The following is a 21,975-nucleotide window of genomic DNA, read 5'->3' as shown; positions in this document are numbered from 1 at the left end:
TCAAATGTTCGATTAATAAAATACTACTATACCGTAAAATGAGATAATTTTGATCCTAAATCGGCATTAACTTTAATCTAAAATTTGATAATGCCCAGACAATACGATTCAAATTCTGAACATAAGATATTCTTTTCTTCGAACGTTAAAAACGTTCTAACCAAAGATCATCTCGATTTGTACAACAAATTAGTGAAAATCTTTGATATTAATAGACATAAGATGTAAATTTAAAAAAAAGACAAATAAACCGTATAGGTTCATAGGTTCCAAGAAATTTAATGCTAATGCCGGCGATACTGTAACTTTCAAATGCCGTAACTCGGAAAGTTCTTATGAAGAAAAAGTTTGTAACCAGTGTTCTGGAAACGTCTCAACGTCAGCTACAAAGATATACTATGAAAAATGAGTTGAATCCGTTTAAGACCGTTTTTGTGTTGACCTTGAAAGCATTTCCTCAGATCATTCCAAGGTCAAATTAATATCATCATTTGATTACTTTTTGGAAACCCTATTATTTTTGTTTCAAATATTTTTTAAGTAAATCAATATTTTTTGAGATATTAGCTGTTTCAGAACTTTTGCCATTCACTATAATACCAAATTTCTTGGAACTTACGATACTATACGATTTTTCTTTCTTAATTTATATCTTATCTTTTTCTCAGCGTACCGAAATCAGTATACGAATCAGCTCTTGCATTGACTATAGCTATACATTATGTATTCTCGCGTTGGTGAGGTGAAAGGTCACGAGTAAATCGATTGTGTCGTCGATTTCATTGCAGGCGCCGGCACAGTCAATGCAATCAGCCAGGGGGAACCCCCGGGTTCCCAGTCCTGGGCCGTTGCGACCGTTCACCCCGCCGGATCTCTCTTCCATACCGCATATGGACGACACATCCCTGCACAACGGCAGCAGTAACAACAACGACAACGCGTCACCTGCGGCTAATCGGGCGAACAACGGCGCACAACAGGAATCCACCGGGCCCTTCATCATCGGCAGCCCCATCGATCTCGGAGACATCGATAATGTCGACAATATCGGTCTTCGTCTGGATCCCATTACACGTGGCAGTAGCAAACGAAGAACGCGGGAGCACATCGAGCTGCAGGAGACCGGATCACCGGATTCCGATGGTAAGTAAATTAATTTGTCAATTAATTACTTAGAATTAATACGTTCTACGTAGATAATGAATCAAATTATTATTGAAACGAACTTCGCTTTAGAGCTTCTGTTTACTCACCACTACTATCTCAGATCATGACATCAGCAGCAAAAAAGTACAATAACAATTCTGGCAAATTATATTTGAATAGAAATATTTTTTAATAAAACAATATTTGCAATTAACAGAATAAATTTATAAAATATATTGAAAACTATATTTTTATTTTTTTGGGGAGAAATTAAATTACACATACTTATTTCTGTTATATTATTATGCTATATTATTAATTTAATAGTTTGCCAGCTTATTTTATTTCTAGTTATGCATAATTTATTTCTAGATATATGAAACTGAATTATGCATAACCGTTTATTTCCGTAAACACATATGATTATTTAGTATTTAACAAAATAAAAGGAATTTTCGATGCACTTTATAAATTGGTTTTATCGATTGCGGTGTATTTCTAATTTCATTAGAACACTGCAATCCATTTTATTTTCATTTCACATGGCCAGAATTTTTATCGTGTATTTTCGCGCTTCTGACGTCACAATCTAAGGTAATAGTGATGAGTGAACAAAAGTCTTATGTTGAACGACAAATAACGTTTAGTTGCTAAAGTCCTTAGTTCGGCGATTATCAATTTTCCTGATAACTCAGGATAATTTACAAGAATTCCTTGATAAAATCAATTCAAGGTTTCTACCTAGAAATCTTTAATTTTATCTATGCACTAAAAATTGTATTCTTCAATACAAAACGAAGCTTGGTGGGACTCGTGATAGTAATGGTATTCGCCAAATGTGGCCCTTTTAAGCGGTTGTAGGGGGAGGAAACCACCCTACTAATGGCGTCGTCAGTTTGTCCTTGGCCTATCGATGCCGTTTATATGTATAATCACGCCACTGCACACTTCTCCACGCTTCCTTTCGTGGAGTCGTTGCGTTCCGGAGTACGGTCGGTGCTGACACCAACTTGTTGCCGACGATGGGCGCATGCGTTTTCGGTGTAGCACGTGAATGTGATTGACGCATTCGTCTGGGCCACCCCTTGGAATCAGTGCTGCATCGGTAACAAGCATGAGCCTTGCATAAAAACAATAAAAAGCATTACAAAAATTATTGAATTCCAAGTCCAAACTTCAAGGAGACTTATCTTCTTTTTTCATATATTATTGCGGATTTTGGATTCTGACTTTACACCATTTACGATTGGGAAGCATTTCACTTTTTTTGATACCGTCGACTGCAAGGTCGGAGTAGAGGGAGTTTGGCTCTTGGCTTCAGAATTTAACGGAAATCCATTCAGCAAGACTGGGAATGCTTCTTCTTTTCCTCCAATCAGAATAGAGGGAGTTTAACTCTTGTTTTCTATGTTTTCTATAGTTTAACAGAAATCTATTCGGTGAAACTCAGGGTGTACATAACAATCTCGGGATCGCATTGCGTCGCACTCGCGGGAAAGGTGCCATAATCAATTCAGCAGCATCTGAACATGATATTTTGACATTGAACGTGTGCCAAGTGTTGCGGGATATTTGCAGTCGTGCGAATCCCATGGGCGTCCTGGATATCGCGCGACGCGGATTTCCCGACGGAATCGATCAGCCGGGACGACGCGTGTGCGCGTTAACAACACACGTGCATGTAAACACCTATAGTGCCGCCGACGTGTCGTCTTCGTCGTTGTTGCGCCAACAGGGGTGTGGCGAGGGAAGAGGCTCCTTCCGACGCGCGTCTAATGATGTAGACGCACTTGTTTCAGGCAATCGTTACCCCGATTCGGGCGAGAGCGGATCATATATCGGATCGTATCCGTTTTCTTGCCGTACCGCATTGTGTCGTTTCGAAAAATTGTGTGCGTGAGGCAAGTGCGTGCGTAGAACGTATCCGTTTTATTATTTAACGGAGAGACGGAGAAAAGGTACGAAGGATCGATTGCGGGCGACCAGATATGTTGACTTTTCTCCTTTGCGGAAGGCTCGTTCAATCGTCGAACGAGATGTACCAATTCGTTTAGAATTTTGGCGTCGCGATCTTTTTACTTGAATTGAAATAAATGTAGAGAGACTTTTTAATTTTGTAGTTATTAAGTATTTTTTTCAATGTATGCGCTTCTGACTGTCCTACAAAACAAAAATTGCATAGAACGAAAGATCGATTCGATATTTTATTTACTGAGTTACGCGAAGCTAAAATGTGAGAGTATTTCGTATTGATTATACAATAACGTGAGGACGAATTATAAATAAGTTAAATGTCATCAGTTTAAAAATCTCGCTAATATAGCATTTATTTCGTAGCGTTAAACTTCACAGAATTGAAAGAGATGTTCGTTTTATAAATAATTCTGATTCCACATTCATTGCCGGTGATACAATCTCCTTTCAGTTTCATAAAAGAGCATAACCTTGATCTATTCTCGTGAAAAAATCTCTGGTTGAAAATTAGCGAATCAGAAGATTTTGGTCAAAGCAATTAAAATTTTCAATTCAATTAGGATCGTCTCAACTAGAATTATAAATTCAACGAGAAACTTCTAATTTGTTCATTTTCAACTAGAATTTTAATTAATTAAGCATTAGACCCTTTTTTTCCAGTGTAATGAATAAAAAAACAACTGTAGCAAACTACATTTTTTCTTAAAAATTAATTTTAAGCTTCTCTTATATCTCTTTTTAATACAATATAAAAGACCTGAATTGCGTGTTTCAATATCATCTTCTTCATGTAATGATTACAAGCGATATCATTATCTGATTTTTTTTTTGCTATAATGTTCTAATATTCGAATTATCGTGATCGAGCAAGGCAATTCTTATAAAGGACAATAAAATAAATTAGAAATACAAAAATAAGGCTCTCCAAAATAAATTGAATTATAAATACATTGATATAGAAAGGAAATGCCAATGTGAGCCGACACCAATTCATATGTAATCCAATATTGGTGTTGGCTCACATATCGCACATTTGGCATATCCTTTGTTGTAATGGAAATAATAAAATGTAAATGAATAATTCCTAACCCAATTTCTAACCCAAGCCGACCAATAGTCTGCATTTTTGATATATTTTAGTTTTGCTTTAAAAGAGATGAGCTATATTAAAAATAAGAGAAGATTAATGTGCTTGAAATTAATTCTTAAGGAAAATGTAATTTGTGCATTAAATTTTTTTTTATTTATTGCAGATCCAGTTTTATGATGATGTTACAAAATGTAATTTATTATCCTAATTTTTTTACTAACATTTTAATTGCTACGATTTTAATTGCTATCAATCAAACGGGACATACATTGCATTAATTCTGATGATGGATCGAATACTTCCGTGATCTTGTTCAAACCGATGAATATATATATATGACAGCGCATTTTAAATTTGTAATAAAAGAAAAAAATATATTATAATGAAAAAGGATTAATATAGGATTTCAATCAGAAAGGAGGCAAAATTTCTTTTGGCACAAAATTTATTAAAACACTTATATTAAATAAAAAGTAAATATTCAGCAAATTAACTCGTTTGCTAATGCATATTTCAAGAAAATTCACTGAAGATCCTCAAAGACTTTAATAGTAATTAATCGATTTTCGCAAGATTTGAATAAAAAGTATTCAACAAGGACAAGTGAGAGTAAAAGAACTGCGCGGTGTGCTGTATTTTAATCATTATAAATTGTACTTCTTATATTATTTACAAGACAATTGGACGAAGCCATCATCAGCGATATCTAAAATTCAAACATTTTATTAATGTGAACGATGAGTTCACCGAAGATGCAATTCTTTTATCTTTTGTAGATTCATCATTCATATTAATGAAATGCTGATGATATGGCTTGAATTGAGTCGAAACGTTTGATCGTCTTGTAAATGATGTAAAAAGAAGTTAAACATAATTTACGCATGATGTTTATCATAATTCTTTTACTCTCACTCGTCCTTGTTGAATATTTACTTTTTATTCAAGTCTTACGAAAGTCGATTACTTATTATTAAAGTCTTTGAGAATCTTCAGTGAACTTTCTTGAAATATGCATTAGCAAACGAGTTAACTTTTGGTCATAAAAATGATTTTCATAATTTCATTATTTTTCCTTTCCGAAATTTAAAAGCAAGACTTCCCTGCTCTCTTCATACATTTATACTTCAAATTAATTCTTGACTGTTCAGCAGAGAAAACACTTTATATGTGTAAACTTCTTTAACATTGGTCTTGCTCTTAATTTTTCACTGGACCTAAATGCATAAATAAATCATATTAAGCTGCGTTGTTCCACCTTTTGATAAACTTCAGCTCATTTTCTTACTTTCTTACTTTATCTTGCTTTTATTCTTTAATTTATCCATTAGATAAATTATCACAAGTTTATCTAAAAATGAAACAATTAAAGCCTTTAAAGAATTTTACAACAATTGTAAAACTGCTTTCTCTGCTGAACGTAGTTAATGTAATTTCTGTTGAAGTATTTTGTTGAAATATTTTTGAAGTATTTTCTCGTAGATCCAGTTTTCATATTTTACGGCAATGTGTCATAAACATGCGTATATCTGCGAAGTCAGGAGGTGAAATGTACGCGACGGAAATGCTAATCGTGTCATTTTAGCGCTACGGTCGTTCGATAAACGAGCGCGAACGTTTTGCATGCGAACGGAGGACGGGATGTAATAACGCCCGGGATTACGTGACCGCCCACCATCGCGTAACCGCATTACGTAATCGTTATCTCCCGGACGACAACGTATTCGGCGTGGCGTAGTGCGTCGCCGAGTTTTTTTTACGAGCGGACGGGAAATCGATAATCCGACGTTAATTAAATCCATCGCGGCGTCACGTTGGATCGTTTCTGCGACGCCGAGGACGTCGCGACGTTCTAGAGATCCTCATTTATGTCTCATACATTCGTTGATTTTTCATTAGACGCATGGAACACGTATCGTAAATTCTTGATACTCTTGGTCAGTCAAACTTATCGAACGAATACAGGGTGTCCCGTTCCTGTGCGTTTATTTTTTGATGTCAAACTTTGATTTCTTCGAGCAATCCACAGATTAAACTTTTTTTGACGAACAAGCATTTATTATAAACGTATTGAACAAAATTTGGAACAAAAAGTTTGTTGTTTTATTTCCCTAATAGCACAAATCTCCAAGGGACGTTCCAAAGAACGTCCATTCAGAGGATATCCCTATGTCGTAAGAATGTCGTAAGAATTCACCAAAATGTTCCTCGAATAAAGTGTCCTATTAAGATTGTATCATGTTTATATATTCTTTTAAAAAAAGTGGCAGTTATATTATTCGATAGAGCAAAAAGTTTTAGCTTTGAGAATCTATTTTTTTCATTGCGGCATGATGATTTTTAATGGAGTTACAAGCAATCAAAGTCAAAATGTTTCTTTTATTTAACAACGCGATAATTCAATAACAAAAAATCTTAGGAACATTAAAAAAAACGATTTTGTAAGGGAAACTTCAAACTTTTACAATAGAAAGCCAAAAATCTTCGTGAATTTATTTTTGAGTACGTGACAGTCCATAAAGAAGAAAATTTCCCATTTTGTCCAGTTCGTAATTTTTTATAAGGAAAAATGATTTCATAAGAATTCAAAAAGCGTAGTGATCTTTAGAAAGTAAAGATTTTAATAAAATCTCTACTTTTTTATTAAAATCTCTACTTTCTTAAAATCATTTTAAAACTTTTTTAAAGTTTAAATTTTGTTCATTTTTAACGGAATTACAAATGCTTAAATTTTAAAGTAAAAGTTCGTAACGCTATTTTTGTTCTTGAACTTTTGTTCTATCTCAATATTAAACTTTCTATTTCTTTAATATTATTATCATTATCATATTATTTTATTATATAATATAAATATCTATATTTGTGTTATATAATTTGATTGTATTTTATAATAATTTTCTTATTATTATTAATGCGTACATTTGTGCTGTAGAAGTATTGCGGATTAAGACTCGAGAAAGGCCAACGAAATACACGCGGACACCCTGTATAAGATGCACGCTACGCAGCACTGTAAACATGTGACAATAACGTCGTCGTCGTCGTCATCGTCGTCGTCGTCGTCGTCGTCGTCGTCGTCGTCGTTGTCGTCGTTAGTATGACGCGATGCGATGCATCGGTGCAAACTATTGGTGCAGTCTTTTTTTTTCGCGCGGAAACGCGCGAAGTCGTGCGTTCGCCAGACATTCACCAAACGTACTTCGTGGCTAACTGAATAATCACGTGTTGTGATAAGCCGACCGTTATTTACGGAAACCATTCCTCGAGCACGTCAGCCTCGGCATAACCTCAAAAAGTCACCGCGACCAGTGGAGGCGCGTCGGCGTCGGCGTCGATGTTTCTCCTCCCCGTATCCCCGAATGGAAGCGAACGCAACGCGCACCGACATCGTTGCGCGGCACATCGCGCGCGACGATCGATGCAATTAAAGGGGGAGGATTATTCATCGGGGTTTTTACAGGCGATTCAAACCGCGTCGCGGAACTGACGTCGTTCCCGTCGTCTTCCCCGTTGCCGTTTTCCCGATGCGGCGACCTTGCAGCTGCTACTCCGATCCGGCTGCGGCACGAATTCCTATCAAAGTGCCGCACGCGTGAAAGAGAGAAAGAGACACTCGATTATCATTCGTCTAGGCAGAGCAACACGGAGAAAGGAACATGAATTGGCAAGGGCGTAGCGCGTGTGTAGACATGTGAGATACGTGCGTGCGAAGAAGTAAGAGAGTTAGAGATAGAAAGATCCGACAAAAGAAACGGTACACGTGACGACTAACGATCATGGAAATCGCCGCCACGAAGCTGATGCAATGGTTCAACGAACTCCGATCCCGGGTGCATCTTTACTTGCACGCCCAAACCCGTAAGTCATCCCCGGACAAGCGCGTGCGAGGATTAATTCAATAGCAAAATACTAAAGACCGCGGGAATGTCAATACAAAAATACAGTCGATGAAGCTGATCGGGTGATTTTTTCATGGATTTTTTTACTTCTAACAATTTAATAATGCTTTAATAGTGCTCAAAGAAATCTTTTTTATTAGTCTTTGTTAGTCTTTCAAACTTGATTTTAATGGATCTATAATAACAAAATTTTTTTAATTCAATTCAAGGGCAATTATTTCAATAAGTAATTCATACTAAAAAGTTAATTTCTTTCAAATTAATTTTTAAATATTAAATATTAAATTTTCAAATTAATTTTTTCCAATATATTTTTTCAATATATAAATTATGTTCATATCTCAGATAATATCGATAGAACTAAATAATTTCAATGGATAATATCTTCAAATTTGTTGTATGTATATTACAATGTATAGGATATAACAGAATTAAGATAATTTCTCGTTTAATGTTCCTGTTATCTCATAATACAAGTCAATGATAGTGCCGCCAATATCAACAATATGCTCGAGAGAACTAAGAATTTTTTATAAAGATTTATCTCTTATCTCTTATTTTTATTCTGAAGAATGTATCTGACTGTTAATACATTTGTTGGAACTAAAGTTTGTAACGATGCTTCATTTGTCTATATGTTTAAAAAGAATTGACATTCAATAGTATTTTTTAACTTTAAGAATCTGTTTTTTAATTGCACGATTTGAATTTTTGATAGAGTTATGAGCAATTAAAGTATAATGCTTCTTTTATTTAATCCGTGATAACTCAGTAACAAAAAATTTTAGAAATATTAAAAAAAGATTTTGTAAGAAAAACTTTAAATTTTTATGTTATTAAGTTGAAAATTTTCACGAGTTTGCTTTTAAATCTGACAGACCTACGAAGTAAGAGAAAAATTTTCTAGCTTGTAGTTTTTTATATGTAAAAATTATAGAACTTATAGAAACTTAAATGACATAATGACCTATCGAAAATAAGAATTTTAAGCTTTAAAATCCTTTTTTTAAATTTAAATTATGTTCATTTTTAAGTTACAACTACTTGAATTTTGACGTTCATAGTGCTACGAATTTTTGTTCCAACATATTGCATTTTGTAATATTATTACAGTAATATAATACGCAGAGCATTATTATGTATAATAATAATAATAATAATAATAATAATAATAATAATAATAATAATAATAATAATACAATGAGATACATATTATGTAACAGTAATATAATATAATTTCTGTTATAATATTATTAAAAGTATTAAATGTAGTAAATTGTTTAAGTTCATGTTCGAAGTCTATCTCTCTGAATTACAGCAAAATAAAGCTAAAAAAGCTACTTTTGGATTATTTTATATTATATATATATAATATATAATATATAAAATATAATATATAATTTTTTATATTACGGTAATTATTATGTATTAAGTGTAATTAATCATTTAAATTTTTATACGTCAAAGTCTATCTCTTTAAATGGCAGCATAGATGAAAGTACACATTGGATTATTAAGCGTACTTATCTCAGTTGCGACTACATATCTTTTATTCTATTGACGTAGTCGTATTCTCGAATCGGCAGCGAGTGTTCTAAAATTGTGAAAATCCATTTCTGCAGAATATAGAGAACAGATATATACAATGTCATACGTTTTTAAATTCTATTATAATGCAACGAGATGTTATTGACGTTTACAATGATGTTGAATTGTTGTCATTGTACTTAAATGTATAGAGATTATTTATAGATTTTAACTTATTTTATCAAATGCAGAGAAATTTCTTCTATTTTATTATTGTATTAAAATCAAAATATATCCGATTAAAAATCCGAATAAACCCAAAATGTATTGTGTTATGAACTTCAAAATTCGAACATCTGTAACTTTGTTAAGAATAAACAAAATTTAAATTTTAAAAAAGGATAATTTTAAAGCTTAAAATCTCTTTTAAAAGATCACTATGTCTTGAGTTCTTCTGAGTTTGGTAATTTTTATATGAAAACTACGAGCTGAATAAAATAGGAAATTTTCTTCTCATTTTGTAGGCCTGTTATATACTAAAAAAAAATTTGCGAAAATTTTCAACTTTTTAACGTGATAACTTAAAATTTCTACAAAATTGTTTCTAAGATTTTTTTGTGACTGAGTTACGAATTAAATAAAAGGAGCATTTTAACTTTGATTGCTCTGTGATAAATCGTCGTATTGCAATTAAAAAAATAGAAATTCTCAAAGCTGAAACTTGGCTCTATCGAATGATATAATTGCCAAATTAAAAAAAAATATGATACAAATAACGTAGCGCCAGTATTTTTATTCTGACCATTATATATTATTTAATTATTCAATTCTTCCTATTTATCTGTTTTGAAGAAAAATAAAGAAAAATAGTGAGAAAATAATGAAAGAAAAATAATGTAGTAATCATCTGTATATACATACGTACATAGCAAACATATAAAGTCAATATTGCATAAATCAATAAATGGTAAATGTAAATTACGTAAATGCATGACGATAAACTGAGGACTCTTGTGTAAATTGCGCTCGTTGCGCATCGGCCAAGAACACACTACGATACTTGCAGCCGTATTATTTATCTTTCAAGTTTAGCGAGCTATGTATAATACTTTAATAGTGGTCATTTGCTGCGAATTGTGTCGCGGTGCAACTGTCAGTTCGCTGCTTGTGGGCGGAACGATACACGGCTGGTGGCTATAGAAGAAATAGCATGATACGAATGTCATTTATGTCTGGCCACAATAACACTCTTACGATCGAAATCTTCGATAAAGTAGCGTGACTACGTTCTTTACATTAACCTTTCCTTCGGCCGAAGATGTATTTCTGTATCTGACGAGTGGAAAAATGCAAGTCTATAATAGAAACTCGGAGAAACCTGCGGGCTATGCAAAATTGTTCGATTTTCTTTCCAAGATAAATTGGACGAATCTTTTGTAAGAGATTTTCTTGTTTATGGAAAGAAATTACATAGGAAATGGAAAACGTTTTATTAAATTGTTGGTTAAATTAAATATTTGATTAAATTATTGATTAATCCTGTTAAATAATTCTACTCAAATTTATTATACGATCGTGTTGTTTCTTTGCTTCAAAAGACATAACTTAAAAAATGTTATTTGACGTTATTAATTGAATTGTGTTATTTTGAAGTAAATTGTTTGTGGGTCAATATAATAAAAAAAATTCTAAAGAACGAAAAATTTTATAGAAAAAAAATTTCACATTAATAGATAAAATTATCAGATACTAGAGAGAAAAGTTTTAAAATAATTAATAAAATATTTGCAAGAAAATAGATTATATTTTAAGTCAAAGAGATTCAGACAGAAAAGTTAAACGTAAATATAGATTATAACTACGAGACATATATACATATATAATTATACATATATAAATGATATACATATATAACTATTGATATTATTGAATTAAATGAAAAAGGAAAATTTAATACTGAGATTATGAATGTTGTATTTGCAAAGAAACGATACATATAAAATTGAATGCATTTTGTGTTATAGTTGGTCCGATAAGGGCGGAAAATGGCTCACAGGGTGATGATCAACCAGCTACGCAACAGAATGATGGCGAAGAAAGAGTAATTTTCGTCAATGCCCCTCATCAACCTGCGAAATATAAAAACAATCACATTACTACCGCGAAATACTCATTTCTATCGTTCGTACCCCTGTTCCTGTTCGAACAATTCCGTCGCTACAGCAACTGTTTCTTCCTGTTCATCGCACTTATGCAGGTAAAGTTCGTACAGAAATATTACGAATGTGACATGATACAACGAACAAAAATTCGAAATTCCTTAATAATATTTTTTCACAAATTTTTTCTAAGTAAAAGAAAGGATCTTTATATTATATATGTATTGGAAGCATTTTTCTTCAATTTAAATTTTCAGCAAATACCAGATGTGTCTCCGACAGGACGTTGGACTACATTAGTTCCACTGATTTTTATCCTTAGTGTATCCGCTTTGAAAGAGATAATCGAGGATGTTGTACGTATATTTGTTATCATATTTTCTTTATGATGACTATTAGAATAATTGTATAAATATATTTTACATATTTATCAATTTTTAGAAAAGACATAGAGCAGATGATGAAATAAATATGAGGGAAGTAGAGGTGCTGAGAGAAGGGCGCTGGCAATGGATACAGTGGCGCGCCGTGGCCGTCGGCGATGTGGTTAAGGTTGCTCCCTGTTTTCGCCAAGATCATTCATGTGATAATAATTAATCGCCGGTTACATCCCCCCGCTAGAATCGCTCTCTTTAATATGCATAGGTTCACAACAACACTTTCTTCCCTGCTGACTTGATTTTGTTGTCATCGTCGGAGCCGCAGGGTATGTCCTTCATAGAGACCGCCAACCTGGATGGTGAGACGAATCTGAAAATCCGACAGGCCCATCCCGACACTGCCAATCTCTTGGATACCGCGGAATTAATGAATTTTCGCGCGAACATCCAGTGTGAGCCGCCCAATAGACATTTGTATGAGTTCCACGGAGTCTTACGGGAGACCAATAAACAGTAAGAACATAAACATGCATGTGCAAAATACTTTCAATTATATTTCCTTCTCATTGCGCATTTTCCTTCTCATTACGTTAATCTATTATTATTTATGATCCTGAAATTCTCTCATATCTGGATTTCTTGGTGAACATTTTTTTCTAAATTTCTCAAACAAATTTTTTAAAATTTCTGAATAATTCAATAACTTTTTAGAAAATTTCTCAAATTTTTTTTATACAAATTGGAACACTTTCAGAAGTCTATATCTTTTCTAAAATACATATAAATATTCTGAAATAATTTGGAGGCGTTACGAAGCACTAAGCAGCGCTCCAGCATAGGGCGTAAAATTTGGAGAGACACAAAATTTTAATAGGCAGCGTTCTTATATATATAAAGCTCTACCTTATTTGACATTTTAAATGAAAGCTAAAAGTGGTTTTCTAAAAATATTTTCAAATTTAACAATAGTTACAATACGTTACAGAGCTTATTAATAGTGCCAATATTTGTGGCAACTGCAGAGGCATCTTTTTCAAAATTAAAAATAATAAAGAATTATCTGAGAAATACAATGACGCGATCATGCGATTTAGCTATGATGTCAATTGAATAAGATTTGGCGAACAGTTTTGATTACGTAATCAGTCTTGATTACATAACAATTGAAGACGTAATCAGAATATATTTTCAAAAACTAAAGCCAGAAAATGTAATAGTATATTGCATTAATCGTTAAATATATTATTACAAAAGAAAATATTAAATTTATTATATTCGTATATGCAAATTGGTGGAATTTTTTTTTTTTAATTGTTCGTTGCCGTTGGCGGGAGATTGAGCTTCAGAGATTTAGCAATTCTTGTGATGAGACGCAAAAGTAAATTCCAGCATAGAAGGTGGTCGTAACGCCTCCGCTGAAACATTAAAAAAAAATCTGAAAAAAGAATGAGCATTCAAAGAAAAGATTTAAGAAAAGATGTAGGTAGACTTCTTAACATTTCTAAAAAATGTGCTTCACAATTTTTATAAAAATTCTGAGAAAAATTTTTATCAGGGTTTATGTCAATTCGTCATTTATCAACTACGAAGTCTTAAATATTTTTATATTTTTATTAATGAAAATGACATCTGTTGTAACGTCTTTATATCTTCATGTCGTGCATTAGTTAATGCGTTATTACATCACAAGCGGCATTGTTCTTTCACAGGAGCGTAGCTTTAGGACCCGATCAATTATTACTCCGTGGCGCGGTGTTGCGGAATACGCGGTGGGTGTTTGGTGTAGTGATATACACGGGACACGACACAAAACTCATGCAGAATAATACCACGACAGCGCCGTTAAAACGATCTACTTTGGATCGGTTGATCAACACGCAGACACTGATGCTATTTTTCATACTTCTTCTGTTGTGCATTCTTTCTGCGATATTCAATGTTATGTGGACGAATGCCAACAAAGAAGGTCTCTGGTATCTGGGATTACAAGGTAAATGCATGGTACAGGCGGACTTCTGTTGGCAGCATCTCAAGAAGTACTCAAGTTTTACCCTTTTTTCCTTGCAGAAGAAATGACTAAGAACTTCGCTTTCAATCTACTGACGTTTATTATTCTCTTCAATAATCTAATACCGATATCGTTGCAAGTGACGCTCGAAGTAGTGAGATTTGTTCAGGCCACGTTTATTAATATGGATATAGAAATGTATCACCCGGAGACGGATACTCCAGCGATGGCTCGTACGAGTAATCTGAATGAAGAACTCGGGATAGTTAAATACATATTCACAGACAAAACTGGCACCCTTACGAAAAACGTAATGGAATTTAAGCGATGTTCGATCGGTGGAAGACTGTACGAGTAAGTTTCATGTCAATGGTATATTTTTTTCTGCCATAGGAACTCATAATACTAACATCGAATATTAATTTGTATGCTGAATTTTAAATATTTTATAGTTTGCCAAATCCATTAAATGACGAAAGTACAAGTGATAGCAGCTGCGAGTTAATTAAGGATATCATGGAAGGAAGGTCCGTACGCGATTTGTCGAATCCTATCGATAAGAAGAAAGCTGAGCACGCGATCATACTTCATGAGTTTATGGTTATGTTGTCGGTTTGCCACACGGTTATTCCTGAAAAATTAGATGACTCCATAATCTATCACGCAGCGTCTCCTGGTAAGAATCGTTTGCGAAATTCTTACTTGATACGTTGTTTAACGAATTACGTTACATTCTTTTTTCTACGTGTTAGATGAAAGAGCGCTAGTGGATGGAGCACGTAAATTTAACTACGTGTTCGATACGCGGACGCCCAGTTATGTGGAAATTGTAGCTTTAGGCGAGACGTTGCGTTACGAAATCCTGAACGTTATAGAATTCACTTCGGCTAGGAAGCGTATGTCTGTGATCGTGAAAACGCCTGAGGGAAAGATTAAGATTTTTTGCAAAGGCGCAGACTCAGTCATCTACGAAAGATTGATGTCGACTTCTTTAGAAACTAGCGATCTTGACCTAGAGCACGCGGATTTTCGTGAGACGACCCTAGAACATTTGGAAGCCTTTGCCAGCGATGGATTACGGACGCTTTGTTTCGCCTCCGCAGAAATACCTGATAACGTTTACCAGGTGTGTATTCTATTTTATTTTGAAGTTAATAAATTGTCTAAGAACTTTCGACAATTTTTTATAGTGGTGGCGCGAATCATACCATAAAGCGTCAATTAGTCTTAGGAATCGTGAAAGTATGCTGGAACAAGCTGCGAATTTTATTGAGACTAAACTTACGTTATTAGGAGCAACTGCAATTGAAGATCAACTACAAGATCAAGTATGGAATACTATTAAATGATGAAAAAATTGAACATGGAATTGTAATGTCTTATTGAATTTCTGTAATGCTATATAATTTCAGGTCCCAGAAACAATACAAGCTTTTATACAAGCTGATATCCATGTCTGGGTATTGACGGGAGATAAGCAGGAAACTGCCATAAATATTGGGTACTCGTGTAAATTGATAACACATGGAATGCCACTTTATATTATTAATGAATCTTCTTTGGATGTAAGTAGGTGATTATCAAAGTTTTAAACTTTCAGTCGACCTAACGTAAAATGCCTTACGTAACATGTATCGTAGAAAACGAGGGAAGTCATCATTCAACGCTGTCTTGATTTTGGGATTGATTTGAAATGCCAAAACGACGTAGCCCTAATTATAGATGGCAGTACATTAGATTACGCTTTGTCTTGCGACATCAGGATGGAGTTCTTGGAATTGTGTTCAGCTTGCAAAGTTGTTATCTGTTGCAGGGTATCGCCAATTCAAAAAGCTGAGGTAATAGTTTAATTCTATTTGAACTTACATAATATAATCAATTGCAAATGTAATTTCTTTCAAATGTTTTGACAATTTAGGTGGTTGATTTAATCACGAGTAACAAAAAAGCGGTGACTCTTGCGATCGGGGATGGCGCAAACGATGTGGCTATGATACAGAAAGCTCACATTGGCGTCGGTAAGTTTTATTGTGCCTATTAATTTTTGTTGAATATTTTTGTCATTAAAATATTGCGATGTTTCGCTTCTTGTAGGTATCTCAGGCGTGGAAGGTCTTCAAGCGGCTTGTGCCTCTGATTACTCCATTGCACAATTTCGTTTTCTGAAACGTTTATTATTTGTTCACGGCTCTTGGAATTACAGCAGAATGTGTAAATTAATCTTATATTCATTTTACAAGAATATCTGTCTATATGTTATCGAATTATGGTTTGCCATCTATTCCGGCTGGTCCGGGCAGATCCTTTTCGAAAGATGGTCCATTGGGCTTTACAACGTGGTAAGTTTTAAAAACTATACAAAATTATTTTGTTCTAATAAAATTAATTTCCAATGACTCTGGTGTATTTTATAGGTCTTTACCGCTGCGCCTCCGTTAGCTATGGGTCTCTTTGATAAAGTGTGTTCCGCGGAAACTCATTTAGCCCATCCAGGATTGTATGCGACGAAGAATAACGGCGAATCATTCTTTAATATTAAAGTAAATATAAAGTGTTAAATTTAGAAGTATAATAGTATAGTTTAAAAAAAATGAGACGTTTTTAAATGTATCTACGTATTTAAATATAGGTATTTTGGGTATGGATTATAAATGCATTAATTCATTCGTCACTATTATACTGGCTGCCGCTAATGGCTCTGAAACAAGACGTTGCTTGGGCAAACGGTAGAGACGGCGGTTATCTTTTATTAGGAAATTTCGTCTATACGGTGAGTATAATCCTTTATATTATGTAATTCTATGAGAGAAAAAATTTATGAAAGTTCTTATGAAAAAGATTACTTACATAGCGTGTGGTTTCTCAGTATGTTGTAGTAACGGTATGCGGGAAGGCGGGTCTAATAATAAACTCGTGGACATGGGTCACCCATTTGGCGACGTGGGGGTCTATAATACTTTGGTTCTTATTTATTTTTATATATAGGTAAGATTCTTTCGACATAACATTGCTATGCACTTTCATGCATTAACAACAAGTAATACATTTAATGCATTCTTGTTATTGCAGTAATTTTTGGCCCGTCTTAAACGTTGGTGCTGTAATGCTGGGTAATGATAAAATGTTATTTTCATCGCCTGTTTTTTGGCTAGGACTTATATTAATACCTATCGCGGTATTACTATTGGATATCACAGTAAAAGCGTGAGTACAGTTACTACTAAAGGCGCGCGTTTGTACGATAACATTTTATACTTATGGTCTATTTTGTTAGAGTGAAGAATACAGTTTGGAAATCTGTAACGGAAGCAGCTCGAGAGAATGAAATTAGGAAGTCCGATCCTGGTGATATATTCAACAATCAGGATTATAGAAGTTCGTAAGTATCTTCATTTCTTTTATCCAAGATTAATACATAAAAAATACAAAATGGCATTTTAAATGATAGAAGAAATGCTTTCTAACATTTAATTCAGATTATGGCGAAAGATTGCATTATTATAATCGACGATTTAGGCTGCCCGATAAACAAAATATCGATTTATTATTAATTTGTTTCGTTGAAAAAATTAGCGTACATTGTAAAAACATTTAATACTCTATTGGTGCTATTAATGCATGAATCATTCTAATGACCATATATATTTTGTTGACTTATCGAAACTGTGCATGGCTTTCTAGATTCTAGCTCCATTATCGCGTACTGTTTGTATTTGAGAATAGATTTATATTGGTGCCTGAGTGGTTTGACTAAAACTGAACAAAAATCCTTTATGTTTTGGTACATTTAGGTGCATGTATGTAACAACTATTAATCTAATCTAATCACGGGAAACTTATCTGATTTTCCTAAACTAACTGTCGTTTGTCTGTTCGCTTACGTGTTAATCGGAGTGCATTTTGAAGTGACAAACCTTTAATTATGCTTACTTGAATATCATTGCCTCCTAATTGAGCGGATAAATATGAATTATGACAGGAGGTCGACGAAGCGATGGTTAAATCGATATTGGACCTTGATCTATCCGCGACGAAGACGCAGTAGGCTGAGAGTGTTTCCGTTTGTAGCACGTGGCTCGTGGTTTACGCACCGTTCCGAGCATGCATCAACCGCAACACTTCAAATCTCATATTCCTGAATAATCTTCCCATCCATCCGATATATTCCAGTCTTCCAAGAATGCCAATATAGTAAGCATTTAGTATATGCGATTACTATGCGCGCACATGTTCCTTTCGAGTGCAATATTAGAATTAACGTAATAAATCTTGTGCATATAAAATGATCAGTGCTGAACTTTATGCAGCACAGTTTTCTGTATACGTATGCACTATGAATTATTTGTCTAGTCTCTGCGTATCCAGAAATATTTATATTTTTTTTGAGTTATGTTAAAAATGTATATGCATTTCTTATATTTTTTTTTATATTTGATATGTAATGTTCAAAGAATACAATTATAATGATTAATAATTGTAGATATAATTGTATATATTTAATTTAGATGTATTGAATATATCATATCTAATAGAATCTCTTGCACGGCTTTCATTCCCGGTTCAATTATTTGCATTATTTTGCAAGATTGTAAAAAATAATGCATTATAATACGGTGACGTGCTACAGGTTCTATTGTATCTCTAATATATTTTCTGTTATCATTATCATTATTATTAATCCTGCCTTTTGTTTCAAATTAAATTTACTTTACATATCCTTCATGATTTACATAGGATCATCAATTAATGTATTCCCTATTACACTGAGATAAAAATTATTAAATTTTAATAAATATTGGTTTGAATAGTATTAATTAAATATTTACTAAGTGTAAATATAAATGTATATTTATTTTTGGTATAGGAACTATTAATTTAACTATCATTTTTTTTATTTAGTAAATACTATTTACCGTAAATTAAATTAGTATTATTCAAACAAATATTTTATTAAATTCAGTATATTTTTTCTCACTGTAGCATATAATACGTATTGACAGCAAATCAGTCCCTTATTTTTTATAACTGTATACATACGTGCACATAAAATATTCCAATGGAGCTAGATCATCGGTATATTTAGACCTCTATCTTAGGATAAATGAATTTTGAGTTATGTAGCATTAGAAGAGTCCTTGTATCCTCTCAATTATTCTCTTAGAGTACGATCAAAGTCTTACTACAAAGCATTTCGAGGCGTTTGATTGACCAATCAGAAGAATTTTACTAAATGGCCAATTAAAAAATACCTCAAAGCATTTGTAGCATCACTTTGACCGTATTCTTCAAGTAAATAGAGCTTATAGAATTAACGATGTATCAGCTACTATACTAATTCACTGTAAACGATTTGTCGTTCGTTAATGCGGTCTTTTTTGATGTGTTCTCTTACGTGGTATCCCGTGCAGACCTGTGCATGCCATCGCCGATCTCGCGAGGTGTAAGTACTTCCCCAGTACCCAGTATATAATTTCTCAGTACTCCTACTTATATCTTTTTTTTCTTTTTCTTCACATTACAAACAAGCGAGAACACCGCCGATTAATGAGATCGCATGATCGTTTAATGTACCGCTGGGTTAAAAGAGGCTAAGCACAGAGCACAGCGATTTGAAAACGGCAATCACGCAATTTTTCTCATGTCCCGGAGTAATTCACAATTCCTAAGGCAGTAATTATAACTTTGTTCATGCTTGCGATAGCATACGTATACACCTTGCTTATCAGCAGCGCGCATGTCTAATTATCATAATTAATTAATTAATTAATTTTCTAATAAGAGTAGTGTCGATTTTTCTCTTTATAGTAAATTAACATCCACTCCTCACGATCTTCACGTTTGATTTTTCATCTTGTTTTACTCCTGCACAGTAATTGTATCGCACTTATCACGTATTCGTAATATCCATCGATGTGAAACAAAAAGAAAACTCGGAGTTTCGCGTTTGAGTTTGGAAAAGCATTGTCGGCCGAGAATATCCCGAAAGCGAGAGATTATATAGAGCGACGATTTAGAAAGATAGACACTGAGAAAAAATAAAGAACGAATTATAATTTTCGTTTTGTCCATGCGACGCGTGGACGTAAGAGGAGCTCTCTCCGGCCAGCCGAGAATCTTTAAATCATTGCTGAATGCCCGGCTTTACAGATTGACCGAGACGGCGAGGTTGCTGAAAAATGTTAAAAGCGTTTTCACCAGGCGCTCGAACGCCGCCTCCAGAGTCAATGTCGAGGTGGAGCTATCACGTAAGTTGTCTCTTCCACAGACACTCGCACACAGCCGGAGATATTCCCATTTATGATGCCTAGGATCGGGCTCACCCCTTAACGATTTTCCAAATCAATTAACCCTTCCGACAACTTTATAACCCTCGCGAAACTACTTTCTTACTGGGGTAAATTGTTTAACTTGTTTCTTCATATACTTTACTTTTTCGCACTTTATTTCTAATACGAGCACGTGCTTAATTTCACCGGCTTTCTGTTCTTCTCGTCCGTCCGTTCGTCTCGTCCGTCCGTTCATCTCGTTCGTCCGTTCGTCTCGTCCATTTATCTTTATTTTATCGATGAGTGCCGTCCTAAAATATTTTAAGTTACTATTTTGAACGAGTTCTACATGTTTTCATTAAATTTTATTATTTAATTGCACACTCTTGCACATGCACCATGTTTGATCTCGTAGCTGAAATATATACTTTTTAGCAGCCGATGCATTGCGCCAGGTGTACTGGAAGTTCTTCTTTTTCCATTATTTTAAATACAAACTTTATGACGGGGACAAACTTTTGCATAACACGTAATGCATAAGAAAATATACAAATCAAAGTTCTTCGTTTCTTTCCTTTCTATGAAATAAAGAACTCTGATTGGTTCAATTTCTTATACCTTATGCGTTATGCAAGAATTTGTGCTTTCCGTTTAAAGCCGCAGCACAGACTTTTGCATAACGCATAGTGCATAAGCGAATCAATTAAGAATCTTTTCTTTCCTCTTATGCCATAAAAGAGGAAAAGAAGAATTTCGATTGGTTGATTCCCTTGCTGCGACCCTTTAAGGGTAAGAACACAGTCTTGCATGACGCATAATGCATAATGGGTTATTTACAATAAACTATTATAAGTTTTAAATTTTAAGTCTATAATGCGCGTTTCTATCAATGTAGATTAATTTTATCTTAGTTCAATTTGTTCTTTATCTTTTTTTTTAATTTTTAGAATTACACTGAAAAAAAATATAGTTAATTTTAATAAATATTTAGTTTAATATTGCCAACTAAACATTTACTTACAGTAAATATTTGTTCAATAAAAAAAATGATTGTTAAATTAAATTAACATTTCTTGTATCAAATAAATATATAATTATATTTAATAAATATTTAATTGGCAGTATTCAACTAAATAACTATATTTATAATGAACTATATATTTAAAATTAATTATATTTTTTTTCAGTGCAGAAAAAGTTGAAGAGTTAGTTGAACCACGATTAAAATTAAACTTGGTAGAAACAAGCATAAGAAATTGATCAATGATATTCGATTATTTTTTATGTCATATTCAACTATAATTGGTCAATTTTTTACGATTTAAGACTTAAAAGTTTAGATAATGGCTTATTATAAGTTCGTAAAAAATCAATCAAAATTTTTTATTTATTTTTTTTCTGTGAAATAAAATAATAGAAGATTCTGATTGGTTGATTTTCTTATGCTTTATGTATTATGTGTTATACAAAAGTTTTTGTGCTCCGACTTTATAATAGTATCTAGTTACGAGATGACAAATTTTTTATTA

The 21,975-nt window shown here is 33.4% G+C and overlaps 1 protein-coding gene across 1 annotated transcript; it reads left to right on the top strand.

Annotated features, from left to right (window-relative positions):
• The first annotated feature begins 803 nt into the window (after positions 1-803).
• Positions 804-21,656, top strand: LOC105626520 (probable phospholipid-transporting ATPase IA). The gene is made up of 22 exons (XM_012207819.1): positions 804-1,143; positions 9,599-9,604; positions 11,658-11,890; positions 12,050-12,148; positions 12,234-12,344; positions 12,438-12,685; positions 13,882-14,162; positions 14,240-14,534; positions 14,633-14,856; positions 14,933-15,306; positions 15,371-15,508; positions 15,593-15,745; positions 15,821-16,018; positions 16,099-16,198; positions 16,275-16,519; positions 16,595-16,720; positions 16,810-16,950; positions 17,047-17,165; positions 17,250-17,384; positions 17,455-17,559; positions 20,328-20,425; positions 21,634-21,656. The coding sequence occupies exons 1-22, from the start codon at positions 804-806 to the stop codon at positions 21,654-21,656; spliced, it is 3,792 nt and encodes a 1,263-aa protein (XP_012063209.1).
• Positions 21,657-21,975: the final 319 nt, after the last annotated feature.

Source organism: Atta cephalotes, assembly GCF_000143395.1.
Source record: "Atta cephalotes unplaced genomic scaffold scaffold00005, whole genome shotgun sequence".
In the NCBI taxonomy this organism is placed as follows: Eukaryota; Metazoa; Arthropoda; class Insecta; order Hymenoptera; family Formicidae; genus Atta; species Atta cephalotes.
This window is presented reverse-complemented; position numbering and strand designations above follow the sequence as displayed.